The sequence below is a fragment of the Drosophila albomicans genome, chromosome 2L (genome assembly GCF_009650485.2).
Source record: "Drosophila albomicans strain 15112-1751.03 chromosome 2L, ASM965048v2, whole genome shotgun sequence".
Lineage (NCBI taxonomy): Eukaryota > Metazoa > Arthropoda > Insecta > Diptera > Drosophilidae > Drosophila > Drosophila albomicans.
Window position 1 is genome coordinate 24,656,389 of NC_047628.2, and position 17,764 is coordinate 24,674,152.

At 37.3% G+C, this 17,764-nt stretch overlaps 3 protein-coding genes across 15 annotated transcripts in view; 1 reads left to right on the forward strand and 2 right to left on the reverse strand.

Annotated features, from left to right (window-relative positions):
* The window catches only part of LOC117565911 (GTPase-activating protein skywalker), a 55,681-nt gene extending 48,381 nt beyond the window's left edge, over nucleotides 1-7,300 (reverse strand). For 3 of the 6 annotated variants that reach the window (XM_034245273.2, XM_034245270.2, XM_034245266.2), the window contains exon 1: nucleotides 5,569-6,097. The gene's annotated coding sequence lies outside the window, so the exon portion shown is untranslated. Of the gene's footprint in view, nucleotides 1-5,568; nucleotides 6,098-7,205 lie in introns of those variants that run through there. The other 3 variants (XM_034245279.2, XM_034245275.2, XM_034245267.2) reach the window with 2 other exon arrangements.
* Nucleotides 7,301-8,307: 1,007 nt separating this feature from the next.
* LOC117563481 (microsomal triacylglycerol transfer protein) lies at nucleotides 8,308-12,537 on the reverse strand. The gene is made up of 6 exons (XM_034241842.2): nucleotides 12,250-12,537; nucleotides 11,080-11,888; nucleotides 9,465-10,404; nucleotides 8,869-9,406; nucleotides 8,636-8,803; nucleotides 8,308-8,570 (listed from the first exon to the last, which is right to left on the reverse strand). The coding sequence occupies exons 1-6, from the start codon at nucleotides 12,350-12,352 to the stop codon at nucleotides 8,420-8,422; spliced, it is 2,709 nt and encodes a 902-aa protein (XP_034097733.1). The 5' UTR covers nucleotides 12,353-12,537; the 3' UTR covers nucleotides 8,308-8,419.
* Nucleotides 12,538-13,251: 714 nt separating this feature from the next.
* LOC117563484 (uncharacterized) lies at nucleotides 13,252-17,403 on the forward strand. 8 transcript variants are annotated; one of them, XM_052001976.1, is made up of 4 exons: nucleotides 13,334-13,994; nucleotides 14,098-14,483; nucleotides 16,032-17,108; nucleotides 17,163-17,403. In XM_052001976.1, exons 3-4 carry the CDS (start codon nucleotides 16,062-16,064, stop codon nucleotides 17,274-17,276), a joined length of 1,161 nt encoding a protein of 386 aa, XP_051857936.1. In that variant the 5' UTR covers nucleotides 13,334-13,994; nucleotides 14,098-14,483; nucleotides 16,032-16,061; the 3' UTR covers nucleotides 17,277-17,403. The 8 variants fall into 8 exon arrangements, 6 of the variants coding, with proteins under 6 accessions (XP_034097737.1, XP_051857938.1, XP_034097738.1 ...); XM_052001977.1 differs by having other exon boundaries at nucleotides 13,334-13,960; XR_007954424.1 differs by lacking the exons at nucleotides 16,032-17,108; nucleotides 17,163-17,403 and adding an exon at nucleotides 15,397-15,606 and having other exon boundaries at nucleotides 13,259-13,985.
* The last annotated feature ends 361 nt before the right edge of the window (nucleotides 17,404-17,764 follow it).

Here is a 17,764-nt window from a genome sequence, read left to right on the forward strand (position 1 = left end):
AATGAAGAGTGACAACGGCAAATGAGCGAACGTCTCGTTGATATCGTTTGCCTTAACTTAAGGCGGAAAAATGTCGCTACGGATAAAGCTTTGTGTGTACTTTAAAGCCTAACTGCAAGCGGCCCACTTGTCAGTAATAAACGAATGCTTATCCGAGCGTATTAAAGCGACACGGATAATGGCGGATAACTGACAACAGGTCATGACATTCGCATCACAATCGTTTAAGTCAATTAGCCAAAAGCTTATCCCGACAAACATTGCCATAGCAACGACATCTCGCTGCTCAAGGCAACAACAACAACAACAAAAGTTATCGATGGGCAACAAGTTATCCGTGTTGATTAAGAGGCATTTAACAAATCAAACAGCGGGTGCAATTACAACTTATTCAAGTTGTGGCGTATAACAAGCATAGCAGATATTTCCAGTTTATCCTGCAGATAAGCAATCGTAAATTAACCGTTTATCTGTCTATCGAATCACGCGTAACACAATTTGGAGGACGGTAATTGAATGAAATTGTAATAGATAGAAACACAACAAAATGCGGCTGCTTGGCAACAAACCAGTAAACAGTAAATAGAAACCTAATCAGAATGCAGGCCATAAATTAACTGTTGATCCCCGGACTATCGAAAACAAGTCCCGATAAACTGCAAAAACAAACACAGTGACAAAATCAAGGTCATTGCATGAAGCATTTTTACACTAAACATATAAATATATGTATGTGTGTGTGTCCCCATTTAGTTATTAACTTTTTTATTCATTAACTGAGCACGGACCAGACAACAACAATTGTCGATGAAGCCACCGTCAATGAAATTACTTGCACAAATTAATGCCGCACAATTTCCCGAGCCAGACAATTGATTGTCGAGCTTGTCGTGGTCACATATCGCTCTATATAGATCTATATATATATATATACCCTCATATATAGTACATACCTATAGCTCAATATGCGAGTTACATATATTATTCTTTTTTATTTTTTTGTTATTTTCGGCTTTCTCTGTGTGCTGCAAATTGTGGGCGTATTTTTTTTCTTCATTCCTTTTTTTTCTGCGTTATTATTCTGTTGCGTTATTAACACATTTGAGCCGCACACACGAATTGTACTTGATTTAATAATAAATTTGATTGGGATTTATGATCTTGTGTGTGGGAGGTGGGGTCTTTTTTATAACTTATAACTTTAGTCTCAAAACCCGCACATTCACGAAAATTGTGTAAAATTTATAGCTCGATGGGGTTTTGTGGTCAGAACTCGCTTTATTGGTCACATGCAATAAAGCGATAATAATTTAGCAACTCTCAACGAAGTTGAAGCGTGAAGTTAAGCGTCAAATCCTGTTTTCTATAGTGCAGTTCGGATAAGTCTCCAATGTCATCTATATGTCAATTACTGCAGCATTTGACACCTACGGATAACGTTTTATTGGTTTAATGACATAATGGATAAGTGCGGATAATGTTCTGTTAATTCAATATATCACTGGGGCTATTCGGTAATGCCATAAAAAGCGAGCGAATATTATTTCTATTGCGACAAATCATTTCGGATAATTACGGATAATATTACAGCAAATGAATTCAAATGCGAATTAATGTAAAGAATAGTTGAGTATGCATTACATTTTTACAGAGCAGATAAATGCATTTTTTTTTACAATTTAAACTATTTTTAAACAAAGGCAGATAAAGCGAGCTGCATTTGCATTGTAGGCGACAATATGGTAAATAATAGGCGCACGCTTTGTAGATAACAGCGGATAAAAGCGAATGAACTTTAAATGAACTGAAATCCATTCGAAAAAACGAATATCAACAGATGCCTACAACTCTGTTGAATACCAGATAAATTGAGATTACATTTAATGTTCGACAAGAAAACCAATAATGTAACAATGTCGGATAATATTACTGTCGCATTGAATTGGAAGAAAGAAAAGAGCTCAGCGTGGATAACACAAATGAGTGCTTAACGCCAATAAAATTCAATCTAAAATCAATCTGAATGTCGTTAAAAAAAATTGAATTAGTCCATGCATTAAAGTGGCAATCAAAATAGAAGTCCAATCCAATCTCACAGATATTGCACAACATGTGACAAGAGAGTGAATTATTATCCAGTTGGTAAGCCAGCCAAAAAGAGATACAAAATCCACCAACTACAGAAGTATCTATGCTTTGCAGCCAGGTCAAGCAAACGGAGGGTTGTGGGGCTGTCACCTATAAATAACGCACAGCTCAGCAATTTTAGACAACCGAAACACAACAACAAACAACAACGAAAACTCAAATAAAACTTATCGATTTTGTTGCTGCTTTTTTTCCTTTTTTTGGTGTGTGTGTGAAAGAAAAACAATCACCTGTCAGCTAGACGCAAAGTCCAATTGTGGGGTGAGTTTTTCATTGGGTTAGTTGGTCGTTTTGTTAAGTTGAAATTGAAATAGAAATAGAAGCATGCACACACAGAACTATGGTAGATAACTAGCGACTAACAAAACACTAAAGTTGAATGAACCAAGCAAACTGACTGACTGACTGACGATACGATATGATAGACGTGCTTCGAGAACCCTAATCATACTGACTTCCACTGACTGACCCACGCGATTTGTCGCTCTGTCTCGATTGTGTGTCCTAAGCTAGAATTTTCATCATCGACACATCGATGATTCATAACAACACAGCATGAATCGAGTGAGTCGATCGACACAACACAAGTTTGTCGTCGCTCTTGTCTAGGCACGTACACAAATCATCAGCGGCATTTTGCGATATATGATCCGAGATTTAAGATTTCAGTTTGCGCTCTGTCGTCTTATTGAAATCGATTGATTTTGCCCCTTCTCGCAAATTCCCGTCAACATTTTTGTATACCCTCTACTTAGGCGATGAAAATATCGAAGGTAGTTAAGAAAATGTGAGCACAAGTTAGATGAAAATAAGATGTTTTAAATTCCCAATGATTAAATTAAGGAATTCAGAAATGATTGATATATAATACAAATAAAGAGATACCAAAGGTAGTTAAGAAAATGTGATCTTAAGTTAAATGAAGATAAGATTTTTTAAATTTCTATCGATTGAAAGAAAGAATATAGGAAATATAGAAATATAATACAAATTTAAAAAAAAAATGAAGGTAGTTAAGAAAATGTGAGGACAAGTTAGATGAAAATAAGACCTTTGAAATTTCCAATGATTAAATTAAGGAATTCAGAAATGATTGATATATAATACAAATAAAAAGATACCAAAGGTAGTTAAGAAAATGTGAGCACAAGTTAGATGAAAACAAATTTTGTAAATTTCCAAAGATTGAAATAAAGAAAATATAAAAATTATGGAAGGTAGTTATGAAAATGTGAGCTGAAGTTAAATGAAGATAAGATTTTTTAAATTTCTATCGATTGAAAGAAAGAATATAGGAAATATGGAAATATAATACAAATTTGAAAATATTGAAGGTAGTTAAGAAAATGTGAGCACAATTTAGATGAAGGCAAATTTTCTAAAATTTTCATAGATTGAAATAAGGAAATAATAATGTAACTGGACGTATATATATGGAAAATTCAGAAATGTTCCAACTTCAAGCATAAAATAAATATATTGAAATAAGAATCGCAATTGTAATGACAATTAAATATAGTTTATATAATTGAGTTTTTGAGAAGCCAGAATACTCTTTTTATGAAATAGACAAAGAAAGATCAAATCTATTATTTACTCTTGTTTATTAGCTAAACTTTAACTTAAATAATTCGTAAAGTTTTACCCTAAACAAATTGCATTTACAGCGTATGTAAACTTCGACTACACCACACAAAGATTCTTTGCTAGGCTTAACTGTTTTTGATTCGCTTGGATTGGATCGGTAATAGCTATATATTTTTGCAGTTGATTGCTTAGCCTCACGTACTTTTGAAAGCTTAAATGAATCGGACACAAGTTTTAAAAGTCGTTTTGCTGCGTTTTGGTCCATGTCACGTGAGTCGAATCGACCACCGCGCCCTGGCTTGGCTTGGCTTGGCTAAAAGGCGGATCCAGTTTGCCAGTTTGCCAGTTTGTTAGTTTCGGCCATCGATTTGAGCGAATGATCCAATGGCAATTTGTGACAGCTACCCAAACATAATTTGTCTATACGCATTTTGCGATAAAAATACGAAAACAAAAAATACTTTGCCTGTCTGCGAATTCAGCCAACTTTAAACTTTTTCTGTATTTTTTTTTTCTTTTTTGGATTCCCTTGCTGCGAAACCTGTTAAGCAACTTAATTGGGTCGTCGGAGGAAGATAAGATAAGTGCAAGAGCTATTTGCCATAGAAATTGATTTTAGCCAAGTTTTGTTTTCATTTTTCCGAGAAGCTCTGAGTTCAAGCAAGCTCAAAAATTAAGCTGTAAATTAAGCAATTACCTTGTTTATTGTTGCCCCTAAAGCACTGTGCTATGTGAAGCATGTGGATACAACAATTTGTGGAATTGTTTTTTTTTTTTGCTTTTGTTTTGGGTATCCGAGAGGTGGACGAAGGTGGGGCAAATGTTTAGAGTGTAAACTTTACGTTTTCTACTGAATTTGTGGGTGGAATTCAACTTTTTATTACAGCCTTTTCTTCTAACGGCGAAAAAGTGTCTTAATTATAAAAAGTTCATATTTCAACCCATAACGATGACACGAACATAAATAGATAAACATCGTTTGAAATAATGACTCACTTAAATGACAATATAAATTTGTATTACGCTCCTTTTCTTGTTATTTTTAATCAAAACTTAATTTAACATAATGATAACGAGAGAGATAACTGCGTTAGACACTTGAAACAATTAACTTATCTGTCGGAAAGTTTGATTAAAAAAATTTAAAAAAAAAATATAATGAAGATTGGATTTCAGTGTAAAACTGTTGAAATTTCAATCTGATATTTTGCAATCGTTTTTTATTTCCACATTATGATACTAATTATAAATAAATCGGGTTAATAATGGAATAGATTATTTTTGCACTTATTTCGTCACTTCATGTGGCATTTTAAGTTTAAATAGATAATTCTAAAAATGTTTTACGGCACTTTTAAGACCCATAAATCTAAAATCTTCCGTTTCACAGCTAATTTAAAAGTTTTTTCTGCAGTCATAAAACACATAACAAGTCAAAGATTTCATTTCAAAGATCAAGAGAATTGTCGTAAATTGTGCAAGGTTTGAAATTTGTTTTTTTTTTCCTTTGCCTATCTAATCAGAATCACAAAAAAAGAAAAAAAAAACGTATGTAGATTATGTGCGAACCGAAAATAATACGAAATCGGCTTGAAAATGAACTAACCAAACAAAAGCAGCAAAAAAAATTACCCAAAGTCATTGAAATTTATGGTTAAAATCGTACTGAGTCATCAGCACACTTTTTTTTAAGGCTCATTGGAGCCCAAGATTATTATAATATATTTAAAATACGGGAAAAACAGCTTTATAAAAGTGGTGAACTGAGTCATAGAAAAGGTCAGCGAGATGCAAATTCGGGAGATAGAGCGAGAAAGCATGAGATGCACTTACCTGATGGTGGCTGTGTCAGTTGTTGTTGCTGTGTTGTTTTCGTTATTTTCGATGCGTTCTCGTCGTCTACTTCTTAGTCCACTTGGCTCTTCCTTTTTTTTTCGTGTTTGCTGCAGTTTTCGTTATGTTCTTATGCTGTTCACACTCGTTCTCTCTTGCTCTTTCGCACTCTTGCGCTGAGTGGCGTCTTGTTTTTTATTGTATTCTTTTGATTACGTTTTTTTTTTTTTTTTTTTTTGCTGCTGCTTGCACACACGAGTTTTGTTTTGCTTGCGTCGTTCGGTTTACGTTTTCACTTTTACAGGTAAATTCTACATTCAAAGGAATCGGTTAAAAAGAGAGAATAACACACACGATATTTGTTGTTGTTGTTGTTCTGTTCTTATGCCCAGAACAGAATGCACAATTGTGGGGCGCGGGGGCTGCAGAATGAAACCTTTGCTTTTCAATTTTTTTTTCTTCCCTCACACATAAAGGTTTTGGTTTGAATCGAGCAACGTTGCGGCGACTACCTTGCGCTGCGAGCGTTAAAAATCAACTGAATTGTGACGTTATGGTCTGGCCAAACGACACTGAGGCGTGAGAGCGCTTTTGCTGATACCGTTACAGCACCCGATGGTAGAGATTCGTATGAGAGAGCCCATTGGCGAGAGCGCCAACGTTGCGCAAGTGTGTGTGTGTGCGTGTACTGGGGAGCATTCGTAACGTCGCTCTCTTACTCTCTGTCGATTTGGCTCTCTGGGACTGATTTAAAACGCGCTAAATGTAAATGTAATTATTTATTCTTTTCTTTGGCTTTGTACTAATGAATACCAATTACCCGGCTGATTAGCTGAGCTTATTAAATGCCCTTAAATAAGAAATACTAACACGACTTTGATTGGAACTACAGCTGACTGCGATCGTTGTTGTTGTTGTTATCGCTTTAAATGCCAAGTAAATGCCAAATATTTGCTGGCTGCACAAAACGCAGCGCACGCTCTTTACACGTGGTTCTTGTTGTATTGCAACTTCACGCAACACACACATTCCCATACATACATATGCAAAGCATACCCAAACACACACACGTCACAATGTCAACAACAACAACCACAGCGGAGAGTTGCGCTCAGCATTGCACTGCTACTCTCTCTCACTCACTCTCCTTGCTCTGTTATTGTTGTTGTTGTCGTTTGCTGGTGGCCAGTCGAAAAAAAAATAAATGTTCGTACAATAAATAATCGTATATTTTTATTGTTAGCGCCTGTCTGCATTTAGTTAGCACCTTTCTTTATAAATAATCTCCCTGCTGGACAGTCTTCGTCACTTAATACTTTTTAACGCTTTTTATTCGTGAAAATTGCCAAGGCAAACAATACATTTAATCGAGTTTTATATTTAGCACAATTTTTACGTATCATTGCAACGTATTTTCAATTATAACAACAACAACAACAAATATAGGGACGAACTATTCAACGTTTACAAGTGTGCGAAATGTTTGCATGTGTGGGCCAGGCCTCCACACGCACACCAATGTACAAAAAACTCACGCACACGCGCGCACATTAGAAAAGCGCGAGACAATTGGGATTTGGCCTAATTACTATCATCACTTAAACTGACAACGATAAACACAGTTCTTATACACTCACACTTCACATATGTTTTTACACACTTCCTTATATATTTCACGTTTATTACAAGCCCATTTCTTACGAAAATAAATGAAATGCCAGTGTTGTGCCTAGTGTGCAGCGTGACCGCAGTTGAGTACCAACATATACTAAATTACGTTCCAAAATATACCACCCATTTAATAAGGGGATTTTTCAAAATTGCGTATGAAAATGCGCCACGCTTCATATTTTTGTGTTTTAAGTTTTTAGTGTTTTTTTTTTTTGATGCTACGATATCATGTTTTCTTAATATAAATACTAAAATAATTAAAAACGAAAATGAACGCATTTCTTATGCTTTCTTATTTTCGATTAAAAATTATAGTACAACATATATATTAAATGGATACTCTAATCTCAATCTTTTAATTATTTACCAACGCACCATTTTTAAATGTTACATTTTCGATTTTTAATTTAATAGTTTTCAAAATTTTTGATAATATGAAAATTAATATATTAAGTGCTTTACTTTAAAACTGTACAGTTTTGTTATTCAAATCATCTGTTCTGCAAACTGCTCTGATGCTAACAGAGCTGCTTGTTAACATTCTGTTAACAGAGTTCACCATACAAGCATTTTGTGTACCCAAAAAGTGTACCATTTCTATCAATTGTGTACTAAACAACAATATACGATTTGAAGCCTGAGATTATCATTATTAATAACAATTTGTGAATAAAATTAAATATACCATAGAGGAACAGTTAAGAACTGCTATAAATTGTCCCAATTTCGTTTCTTTCCATTTCAGGTCATAATTAATTTATTGGATTGATCAATCCAATAAATAATAATGTGCCTGTTCATTTTGTCAGAGAGGGAGTGATGAGGGTTAGCTTTAGATCTTAAGTTAAGATTCTTAAGCAAGCATAAGAGTGAGTTTGTAATTTGACCCTATGCCAACTTCCTTATAAAGGTTTTGTGAAACGTTTTCTAAAATGCGTTGATTTTTGGTATACAAATTTCAAAGCCCAAATATGTCAATTATAATTATTATGTATTATCTACATATTATGCAAATATATGTATATTATCGATATACATACATACATAAAATCTATACTATTATTTTTGAATTTTAGTTGTAGTTATTTGAAATTTAATAATCTCTATTGTGAGTCTTAATCTCTGCACTTTGATATATACAAATTAGCAATTGAATTGTTGATAAATGCAATTTTTAATCTCAGGATTCAATTATCTGGTTGCACATCTCGTTGTTCTTCTGATTCAAGGCAAACGTGCGACCCGCCGATTTGTGTGTGAGAGTTGAACGCAAATGCTTGGCATAAGCTGGTTCCACATTTTGTAGATAAACGGAGCGGACATTGGAATAGCTATAAAGTTGAAAGAATAAACGATTAAAGTAGGAATGCAAAATTACAATAGAAGTTTGACTAACGTTAAAAGCTGCTCTGGACGCTGCAGTTGCATGCAGAGCTTAATGCCGCTGTAAAAGTCCAGATCAGCTTGAAGACTGAGTTTTGGCTCGTGGGTGAGTGTGAAATCCTGCACCAGTTTAGCATAGGTGAAGCCCACAGCAATGTGACCCACAACAGCGCTGCCAGTGCTATAAAATAGTTAAAGAATTTATTAGCTTACGAGTTAAAACAGTTGTTAATGTGCTGCACTCACTTTTGCTGTATCTCTGTTTGCGCATTGCGATTCCACAAACTGAAACCCACTTTGCCATTGAGATCCACGCTGCGTGCACCCAAAACACGCCAATGCAACGTAGCGCCCGATGCCAGCACAATGTAATGCTCATGATCCTGACCCAATGTTGTGGCCTGATAAGCTGGCGTCGAGTCCGAGGCGCTGCCACCCCAAACATGACCCATGAGCTCGGTTTGACCGTTGAAGAAGATGAGCGGACGCAGCTGAGCGCCCTGCACGCTAATCTCCATGCCAGCGGTGACAGTTTCTTCGCTCTGCAGCTCATCATCAGCCGGAATGCCATCATCCACCGCCTCATCGCTATCGCCCACCAACGAACCCAAGCCAGCGGTGTAGATGCCCAGCTTAAAGCTGCTCGCTTGCTCGCGGCCAGCGTGCAACAAAAACTCAACCGATCCGCGTTTAAGGATGCCCTGATAAACCTCCTGGGTGCTGAGCAATGTCTCATTGAAAGCAGGCGACTGCGACAGCTGGCGAGTGAGCACAGTGGTGAGACCTGCAAAAGGGAAATAAACATGAATTCGGTATCTCAATTGAGTCATCTTAATACCTACCTCGCTGTCCCAGCACATTGTAGTTGTTCACATGCTCTCGCTGTGCCAATGCGGAGCGGAACATGCCCCGAAAACGTGGACAGATCTCGGCGAGCATGCGCAGCTTCTGCAGCACATAAGTCTTGAGCTCAAACTGACGATCATTAGAAGCGAGATAGTCAAGCAGTTGACCCAATTGCTCGGCACTCGGACGCATGGCCAGAAGCACATCCAAAGCCAAGGTACGAGCGGAGCTATCGAAGCGTCGCTGGCGCTGATAGAAAATGCTCTCGAATAGCTGACGATGTGGCGTCGCAAAATTGGCAGCTGTGAAGGATTTGAGTGCCTGCAGAGCAGCCACAGTTATCTTGGCATCCTTTGATTCCGTTGCCTGCTTCAACAGCACATCGATAGTCAGCGGGTCACGCAGATTCTGCAACGCACGCACATACAAGCTGGCATCCTTGGAGCTCAGCCCATCGATGAGTAAATCCCTCAACTGCTGCAGCAGTGCATCATTCGCATCGAGGCCACTTTGACGCGTGAGCGTCGCCAGAGTTTGGAGCACGCTATCGCGTAGTTTCGACTGCTTGGCTCCGCCAATCTTCTCCTGCTGCTGTAGCCAGCCGAATAAATGCTCGAGTATCGCACGCTCCGGATGCGTGGCCACTGCCAAAGATTGCAGATACTTTTCCAGCAGCTCTAGCGATTCCTGCGATGTCTCTGCTCCTTTATAGAAATGTCCAAAGGTTGCATTGTGTGCGTCGTAGGTTTGCACAGCTCCCAGTAGATCCACCAGCTGTGTGGCCAACTTTCCATGCATCTGCAGCAATTCCTCGAACTCCAGCTGCTTTGTGAGTCGAGCCAATGGCAACAGTTGAGCGTAGGCCAACGCTAGCGAGGATTTGCCCACGTCCTCCTCTTGCAGTTGCTCCGCGCTTTGCTCAAATTGCTCCAGTAGCTGTAAAAATAGAGTTGCCGATTAATCGATTGTCGATAAATGTCCAATATAACGGTAAACTAATCGCAATCTAATTAATTTTTTAATTTTACTGTGCAAACTTGTGATTTATAACTTTTAACTGATTATTACTAATCTTGATCTAGGCAATTATGGATTATTACAGTTTAACTAATTAGCGATCAAACGAATAAAGCAGATATCGGTCACAAAACTCTTAATAGTTATAATTTAATAGGATCGCTATTACCCCTAGCTCAATTTGTTTCAATGCTTGTCGATTAATCATCATTTGTAATTAGCTGATTACTAATTAGTAATTTTGTATATATTTTCTTTTTATTAAGTACTAATAATAACCATTAAACAATTGCTGATACTTAGCAATAGTTATTTTCTCGAGTTTAATATTAATTAAATTTATTTTTATTGATATCTGACTACTGCTCTTAAAATGTAATTTAAGTATTTACTCATAACTATTAAACCTTATTTATACGTAATAAGGAGTATCAATATTCAATATTACTTATTAACTTTATTATTCGTAATTACTATATCAATCTTAATTTAATGAGTTATCTATTAATAACCTGTTTAATATTTGTAAAAACCTACTATACTTAATTTTACGTTATACTCGATAGTTTTGAAAACTATCGAATGATCACTCACCGTTTGCTTCTTCAGTTCACCAATAGCGCCATCTACATCGGCTTCCAACGGAAAAACGCGATACCATTCCAGCAGACTTTCCACGGCTGCTTCCAGTGTGGCATGATCCAGTTGCGGCACCTGCTCCGCCCCTTCAGCCAGATGTTGCAGTCGCAGATTGCCGCGCACCAAGCTGCCCACATCCGGTTTGGCAGCGAGTGTCAAACGATGCGTCTCCTTAGACTCGGCACGCAACAAAGCGCCATCTGCCGACAGTTCGTAATCAACTTGTTCCTGGGAATTCTGTGAGACACCGAGCGCTTGCTCGGGATGATAACTGACTCGCAGATCCCAGAGAGCACAATCCGTTTTATGCTTCTCCACACGAGTGGTGGATTTAAAGTTGTAACGCACGCGACAATGTCCAGAGACATCCAATTCAGTGTCGGCTTCGCCGCTGGAACGACGCAGCTGCAGCAGCGAGGCGACGCCGCGTTCCAGATTGAGCAGCGATTGATCGCGCGACGTGTGCGCTATCAACTGCTCCGGCTGCCCTTTGACCAGCGCTATGTAGAAAGGTCGATCGGGCAGAGACGTAATCGAACGCTTTGCTTTGCCCGGCGCTGCAACGTAATGCTTACTGTGGTGAATTTCCAGCAGTTGCGATTCATCCTGGCTCCAAACCGAATTCACTTTGAGCTGCGTTTCAAAATTGTAACTCACCTCTTCGGCTTTGGCTGCTGTGTTGAGTTTCTCTAAACTCACCGCGCTCTGCAGAACAAAGAGCTGTTGCGTGCGGGGGGGAATTAAAGAAGAAGCGCGTATCGCGACTGCAAAGAAAGAGAGCGAGAGGCAAATAGAGTACACGTCATTAGTAACTAGCAAGAATAGAAAACTTTCTCCACAATCTACGCTTTAAACATTGTGCGCCAAAAAACAGTTCAAGAGTTTATCAACAAGTTGTGCGTCGACGTCGTCGTCGGCTGCGCTGCCGCTGACTGTTAAATCAGCTGGCATTAGCCATGCTTGTGTGTGTATGTGTGTGTTTGTTCTTATTGGCATTCGTTTGGTTACTTTCCCGGTGTTACAACAAAACAACAAAGTTCGTTCAACTCAGGCTTTCTACGCGTTTCGCATTTGTTATGTTTTAATATTTCTGCACTTCTTCTTAACAATCCTCGAATTACTCACCTAAGCAACTGCTTAGCAGTAACAGACTGCAAAACATTTTGCCGGTATTGTTTTTGTTGCTGTTATTAATGTTGCACGTCGTTTGCCGGTTTCGTTGCTGCATTTTTGTTCTCACTTTGGCACTTGCTCAATTAACACTAAGTAATGAGTATTAACACATTGATTGATCGTTGGCTGATTACACTAATTATTACAAAGTCCCCCGCAGACCGTTGTTTCTCTCACGATCGCATTCACGACGACTTTTGAAGCGTGCGAACTCGGCGACAATCAAAACGCATATGTTGTCTGCATCTAAAAAGTTAGCATAGCCACTGTTAATAACACTGCGAATTCCACAAGCTTAACAGCTCGCTCACCTGTTATTAACAGCACTTCCCGAAATGAAAACATTTTGAAAACGCGCTCTCAGTATATTTATACCAAAATTACGTAAAAACGTAGAAACTAAACTAAATTAATATATTAAATACCATAATGATATTTGCATAACTATTTCTTAAATTCCGCATTTGCTTGAGTAGTATCACTAACAATATAATAAATAATACTTAGATGCCTCAACTCTTGAAGCAAAACGTAAATTAACTTTAACTGTTGGTGGACAATGAACTGGCGCTATACGAAGCCACTAAAGGAGTCTCAAATCGCATAAGCTTAGGTCTGGTGTATACCTGGTAAAAACGACATTGCTCTAGACTTGATGGAATAAGGATTAAGTTGTTTGAGCCTTAAGTGTTGGACATTTTGTTGTCCAGCATAAGCGCAACCATACAGGAATTGCAACTGAAGTTCGTCTCAGTGGAATTTCTCACACAATGGGAGAAGTATACATTTTGAAACAGTGGAATAGTGCATCACGCAGACTGGGGATTCAATTTACTAATTCCTTGCAGTTTCGTCACAACAGTGTTCCACCTCCACTACGATGCTAAAATTTGTTTCATTAATAATCACAGGCATTCAGTTAAAAATAACTTTTGTAATACTGCGGTTAAAAATACTATGTTCAATTGCTATAATAATCTTGCACACTTCAAAATATACCAAAACGGTCACACTGATTAGATAGTAATGTTGCGAACGTTATGATCGAAATCAATCGATATCGATAGCATCTTATCTCAATTGCATCAGATGTTTCATTTGCATTTTAAAGATTAAATTTATAAATTAAACATACAACAATGTTGGACAAACTCAACGACGATTGTTGGTTGGAGATAATCAAGTACTTGGACCTATACGACAAATTCGCGCTCTATGAAGCCACCAAAGGCGTTTCAAATCGTGTGAACTCAAATGTGATATATTCCTGGAAACATCAACTCAACTTTACACTTGACAACTATATGTATGGGAAAATGGAAGAGATGCCTGAACTGTTAGACATATTTATATCCAGCATTAAGGACACAGTGCAGAAATTAATATTCCAAAATGTCACAGTTGAGTTTCTCAAACTCTGGCAAAAATACACATTTCCCAGCATGAAAACACTGAAGTACACATTGGATGTGTGCGATTATAATAGGAATGATAATGAAGCCATCAAAATAATGGCCACCATCTTTCCTGGACTGCATAGTGTGAAGCCTCATGGTGGTGTCGATTCCGGCATGGTGCCCCAATGGACGCAATTGCGTAAACTGGACTTAAGTGAATGGTTATCAGATTATATACCGGCATATGGCAATTTATTTATACTCAGGTATCCGCTACTAGAAGAGTTGATTGTGCGTCAAGTTAGTAATTTTACAAATTTTTATCATGAAGTTATGACCATGTCCAAGCTGCACACACTTACCATTCAATTGACTGATGATTACTATTTAAATAAATTTCTAGAGAAGCGCGGTAATGACATACATACTATTGTCTTTAACAATTGCATCGGAAAATACAAGATGAACACGTTGCACAAACTGAGGAACCTGCGACACTTGACATTGCAGGAAGAACATCATTTCACTAGTGAAGATCTATGCAAACTGATTATGGATTTAAATCAGCTGGAACAAATCGATTTGATTTACTCTGAAATATGGCCTAGTGAAGAGGAATTGTGGCAAACTGTTGCCAGTTGCCCATCTCTAAAGATTCTGAATATACCTGGCTCATATATTGATTCTGATGATTTTTTTGATTCGAACCGACATCTCATGGAAGATACACTGAATAAGCGTTCTCAGCCTTTAACAATACACATCTATTGCGATGTACCGGCTAAGCAAGTGAGTAAAGAATAACTCGAATCTTTTCCTTATTAGTATTCATTTGAATTGTCATTGTAGATTTGTGATTACTTTAAGCATACACAACTGAAGCTCTCTTTTGAGCCTTTAAGAATGGACTTACTCGATGATGAATTTGCCCAAATGCGACTCAATCCGATGCTGACTACGTAAAACTCAATTACTTTTTATACCCGCTACCCATAGGGTAGAAGGGTATTATAACTTTGTGCCGGCAGGAAATGTATGTAACAGGTAGAACGAGGCATCTCCGACCCTATAAAGTATATATATTCTTGATCAGCGTCAACAGCCGAGACGATATAGCCATGTCCGTCTGTCCGTCTGTGTGTCTGTCCGTCTGTCCGTATGAACACCTAGATCTCAGAGACTATAAGAGATAGAGCTATAATTTTTTTTCGACAGCATTTGTTATGTTTGCACGCAGATCAAGTTTGTTTCAAATTTTTGCCACGCCCACTTCCGCCCCCGTAAATCAAAAAAATCGAATAACAAGCGTAAATTTAAAGCTAGAGTTGCGAATTTTGGTATATACAATAATTACTATAGTAGTTATGATTCCTGAAAATTTAGTTGCGATCAGATTAAAATTGTGGAAGTTATTAAAGAAATACTATTGTATGGGCAAAACGCCTACTTACTAGGGGTCTGAGTTGCTTTGGCCGACAATCTGGTCCATTGTGCCGTCTATAGTATATTTTGAATGGTGTACTATATCGATATACCAAACATATCATTTGGTGTATTTTTAGTATTTTCGGTATATTTTGAAAATGATACCGCAATATTTTGCCTGTATTAAAAATGGGTAGCGGGTATCTCACAGTCGAGCACACTCGACTGTAACTTTCTTACTTGTTCTTATTAGTATACATTTGAATTGTCATTGTAGATTTGTGATTACTTTAAGCATCCACAATTGAAGCTCTCTTTTGAGCCTTTAAGTATGGACTTACTCGATGATGAATTCGCCCAAATTCGTCTCAATCCGCTGCTGACTACCTAAAACTCAATTACTTTTTTAAAAGTACTTTGCTTTATGTGTTGAAGCTTTTGTGATAGTGTGTGCCATATTTTTATTCATATAATAAATAAGCAATTCTAGCAATCCAATATGTCTATATTATTTTGAGGGGTTTAATAATATTGTCCTTTCACAATTTTATAAAGAGAAGTATTTTCGGTAATTTCTTTAAATTTGAAGACATTCAATCATTATTTTGAAGTACGTCAATTGTGCAATGTTATTCACACTATTATTCATTTGTTGAATTTATTAATGATTTGATGCTTCAGCATAAGCTGTTAAGCATTGTTATTCTAACTATAAGACAGAGTGCGGGATTTAATGAGTTACAAAATTGAAAAGTCGGGAATTTCTAAAACGACGAGCAACTTGTTTCCATCCCTAGTATTGCTTATCAACAAATATCAGCTGATATTGGTCGATAAATTCCACCAGAAAACTATCGATTTCAATAACCTCTTACCTTAATTTCATCAGACGTTGTATTCGCATTTTTACAGTTAAATTCATAAATTAAACATATAACGAGAATGGAAACCATCAACGACGATTGCTGGTTGGAAATAATCAACTACCTGAATCTAGAAGATCAGTTATCGCTCTATAAAGCCACCAATGGCTTTTCAAATCGCGTGAGCTCAAATGTGATATATTCCTGGAAACATCAACTCAACTTTACCCTTGATGAACACGCATATGAGAAGTTTGAAGAGATGCCTGAATTGTTGGACGTATTTCTGTCCAACATTAATGATACAATGCAGGGATTGGAACTTCAATGGGTCACACTGAAGTTTCTCTATAGATGGAAGAACTACACGTTTCCCAACATGAAAACACTAGAGTACACAGTGGATGACTGCGATATCGATTGTGATAGTGAAGTGATAGGAATAATGACAGAACTCTTTCCTGGGCTACATAGTTTGAAATCCGATGGTACTTTCTATTGCGGCGCTCTGCCGAAATGGACGCAGTTGCGTAAACTGGACTTGAGCGAATGGTCACCAGATTATAATACCTATCGCAGCGATTCTCCTGAAGAGATTGCCAAGTGCATGCTTATGGAGGAGTTGCTTTTACCCGATGGTATTTGGGACTTTAATTTGCATCATGACCTTATGACGATGCCCAAGCTTCACACACTTGCCATAGAACTGAAAATTGATTTCATTTTAGCTGAGATGCTAGAGAAGCGTGGCAAGGACGTCCATACGATCGTCTTTAATGATTGCATCTGGGAATTCAGCATACCCACGTTGCAAAAACTCAGAAATTTGCGTCAATTGACATTGCTGGACAATGATGGTTTCACCAGTGAAGAACTACGGGACCTGATTGTGGATTTAAAGCAGCTGGAACAAATCGATTTGGTTGATTTTCAGATCTGGTCAAGTGAAACAGAATTGTGGCAAACAGTGGCCTGCTGTCCATCGCTAAAGATTCTTAACATATCTGGCATGCAGCTATACGAGAATTTCTTTGAGTTTGGCAGACGTGTCATGGAGAAGACTTTGAACAATCGTTCCCATGATTTAACATTGCATTGCCACAACACAGGTGCAAACGAGAACCTTGTAAGTGATTTTTAAATAAAGTCTTATTTTATATTAATTGATTTATCTCTGCAGATCCGACAGTACTTTAAGCATCCACGACTGAAGCTCTCTTTTGAGCCCTTGAAGCTTCATGACGTCGATACTGAAATGCTACAAATGCATCTCAATCCGTTGCTGCCACCCTAAAAGTTAAATATGTGATACTTTTTGAAAGTATTTTTTGCGAACTATTGTGATATGCTGTGCTACTTTTTAGTAATCGCATAATAAATGTAATATTGTTAAAAATAATTGTAATATATAAAACAGATATGTTACAGAATTCGAAATGCAGCAAAATGAATTAGAACATATTGAACTTATGTTTTCCTTGAAATAGTTAATTGAACATAGCACGATCTCGTTCTCCAAATTCTAGGACCATTTATAATTTGGAATTTAATTGCTGAATTTGATTCTAGGAACATATAATGCTTGAGTAGAGCTATTAAGCATTATTTTATATATGTACGATTATTGGTGTCTTAGGGGCGAATTGAAACATGTTCACAGTATAAATGTGTTAATATATGTCAGTAATTATGTATATTAACTGTTATAAAAATGAGTCATACATATGTGAAGCCCCTAAATAGAAACGTCGAGAAATTTAAAATCAACAAGCAATGCGTCTT

What these genes read in the sequence shown, in the direction of transcription:
- LOC117563481 (XM_034241842.2), bottom strand. Translation starts at nt 12,352, where the DNA reads ATGCAGCAACGAAACCGGCAAACGACGTGCAACATTAATAACAGCAAC. An exon ending in CAAACAGAGATACAGCAAAA is followed by an intron (nt 8,804 to 8,868) that starts GTGAGTGCAGCA and finishes ACTATTTTATAG; the next exon opens with CACTGGCAGCGCTGTTGTGG. An exon ending in CGTCCAGAGCAGCTTTTAAC is followed by an intron (nt 8,571 to 8,635) that starts GTTAGTCAAACT and finishes TCAACTTTATAG; the next exon opens with CTATTCCAATGTCCGCTCCG.
- LOC117563484 (XM_034241846.2), top strand. Translation starts at nt 13,437, where the DNA reads ATGTTGGACAAACTCAACGACGATTGTTGGTTGGAGATAATCAAGTAC. An exon ending in GCGATGTACCGGCTAAGCAA is followed by an intron (nt 14,484 to 14,543) that starts GTGAGTAAAGAA and finishes TTGTCATTGTAG; the next exon opens with ATTTGTGATTACTTTAAGCA.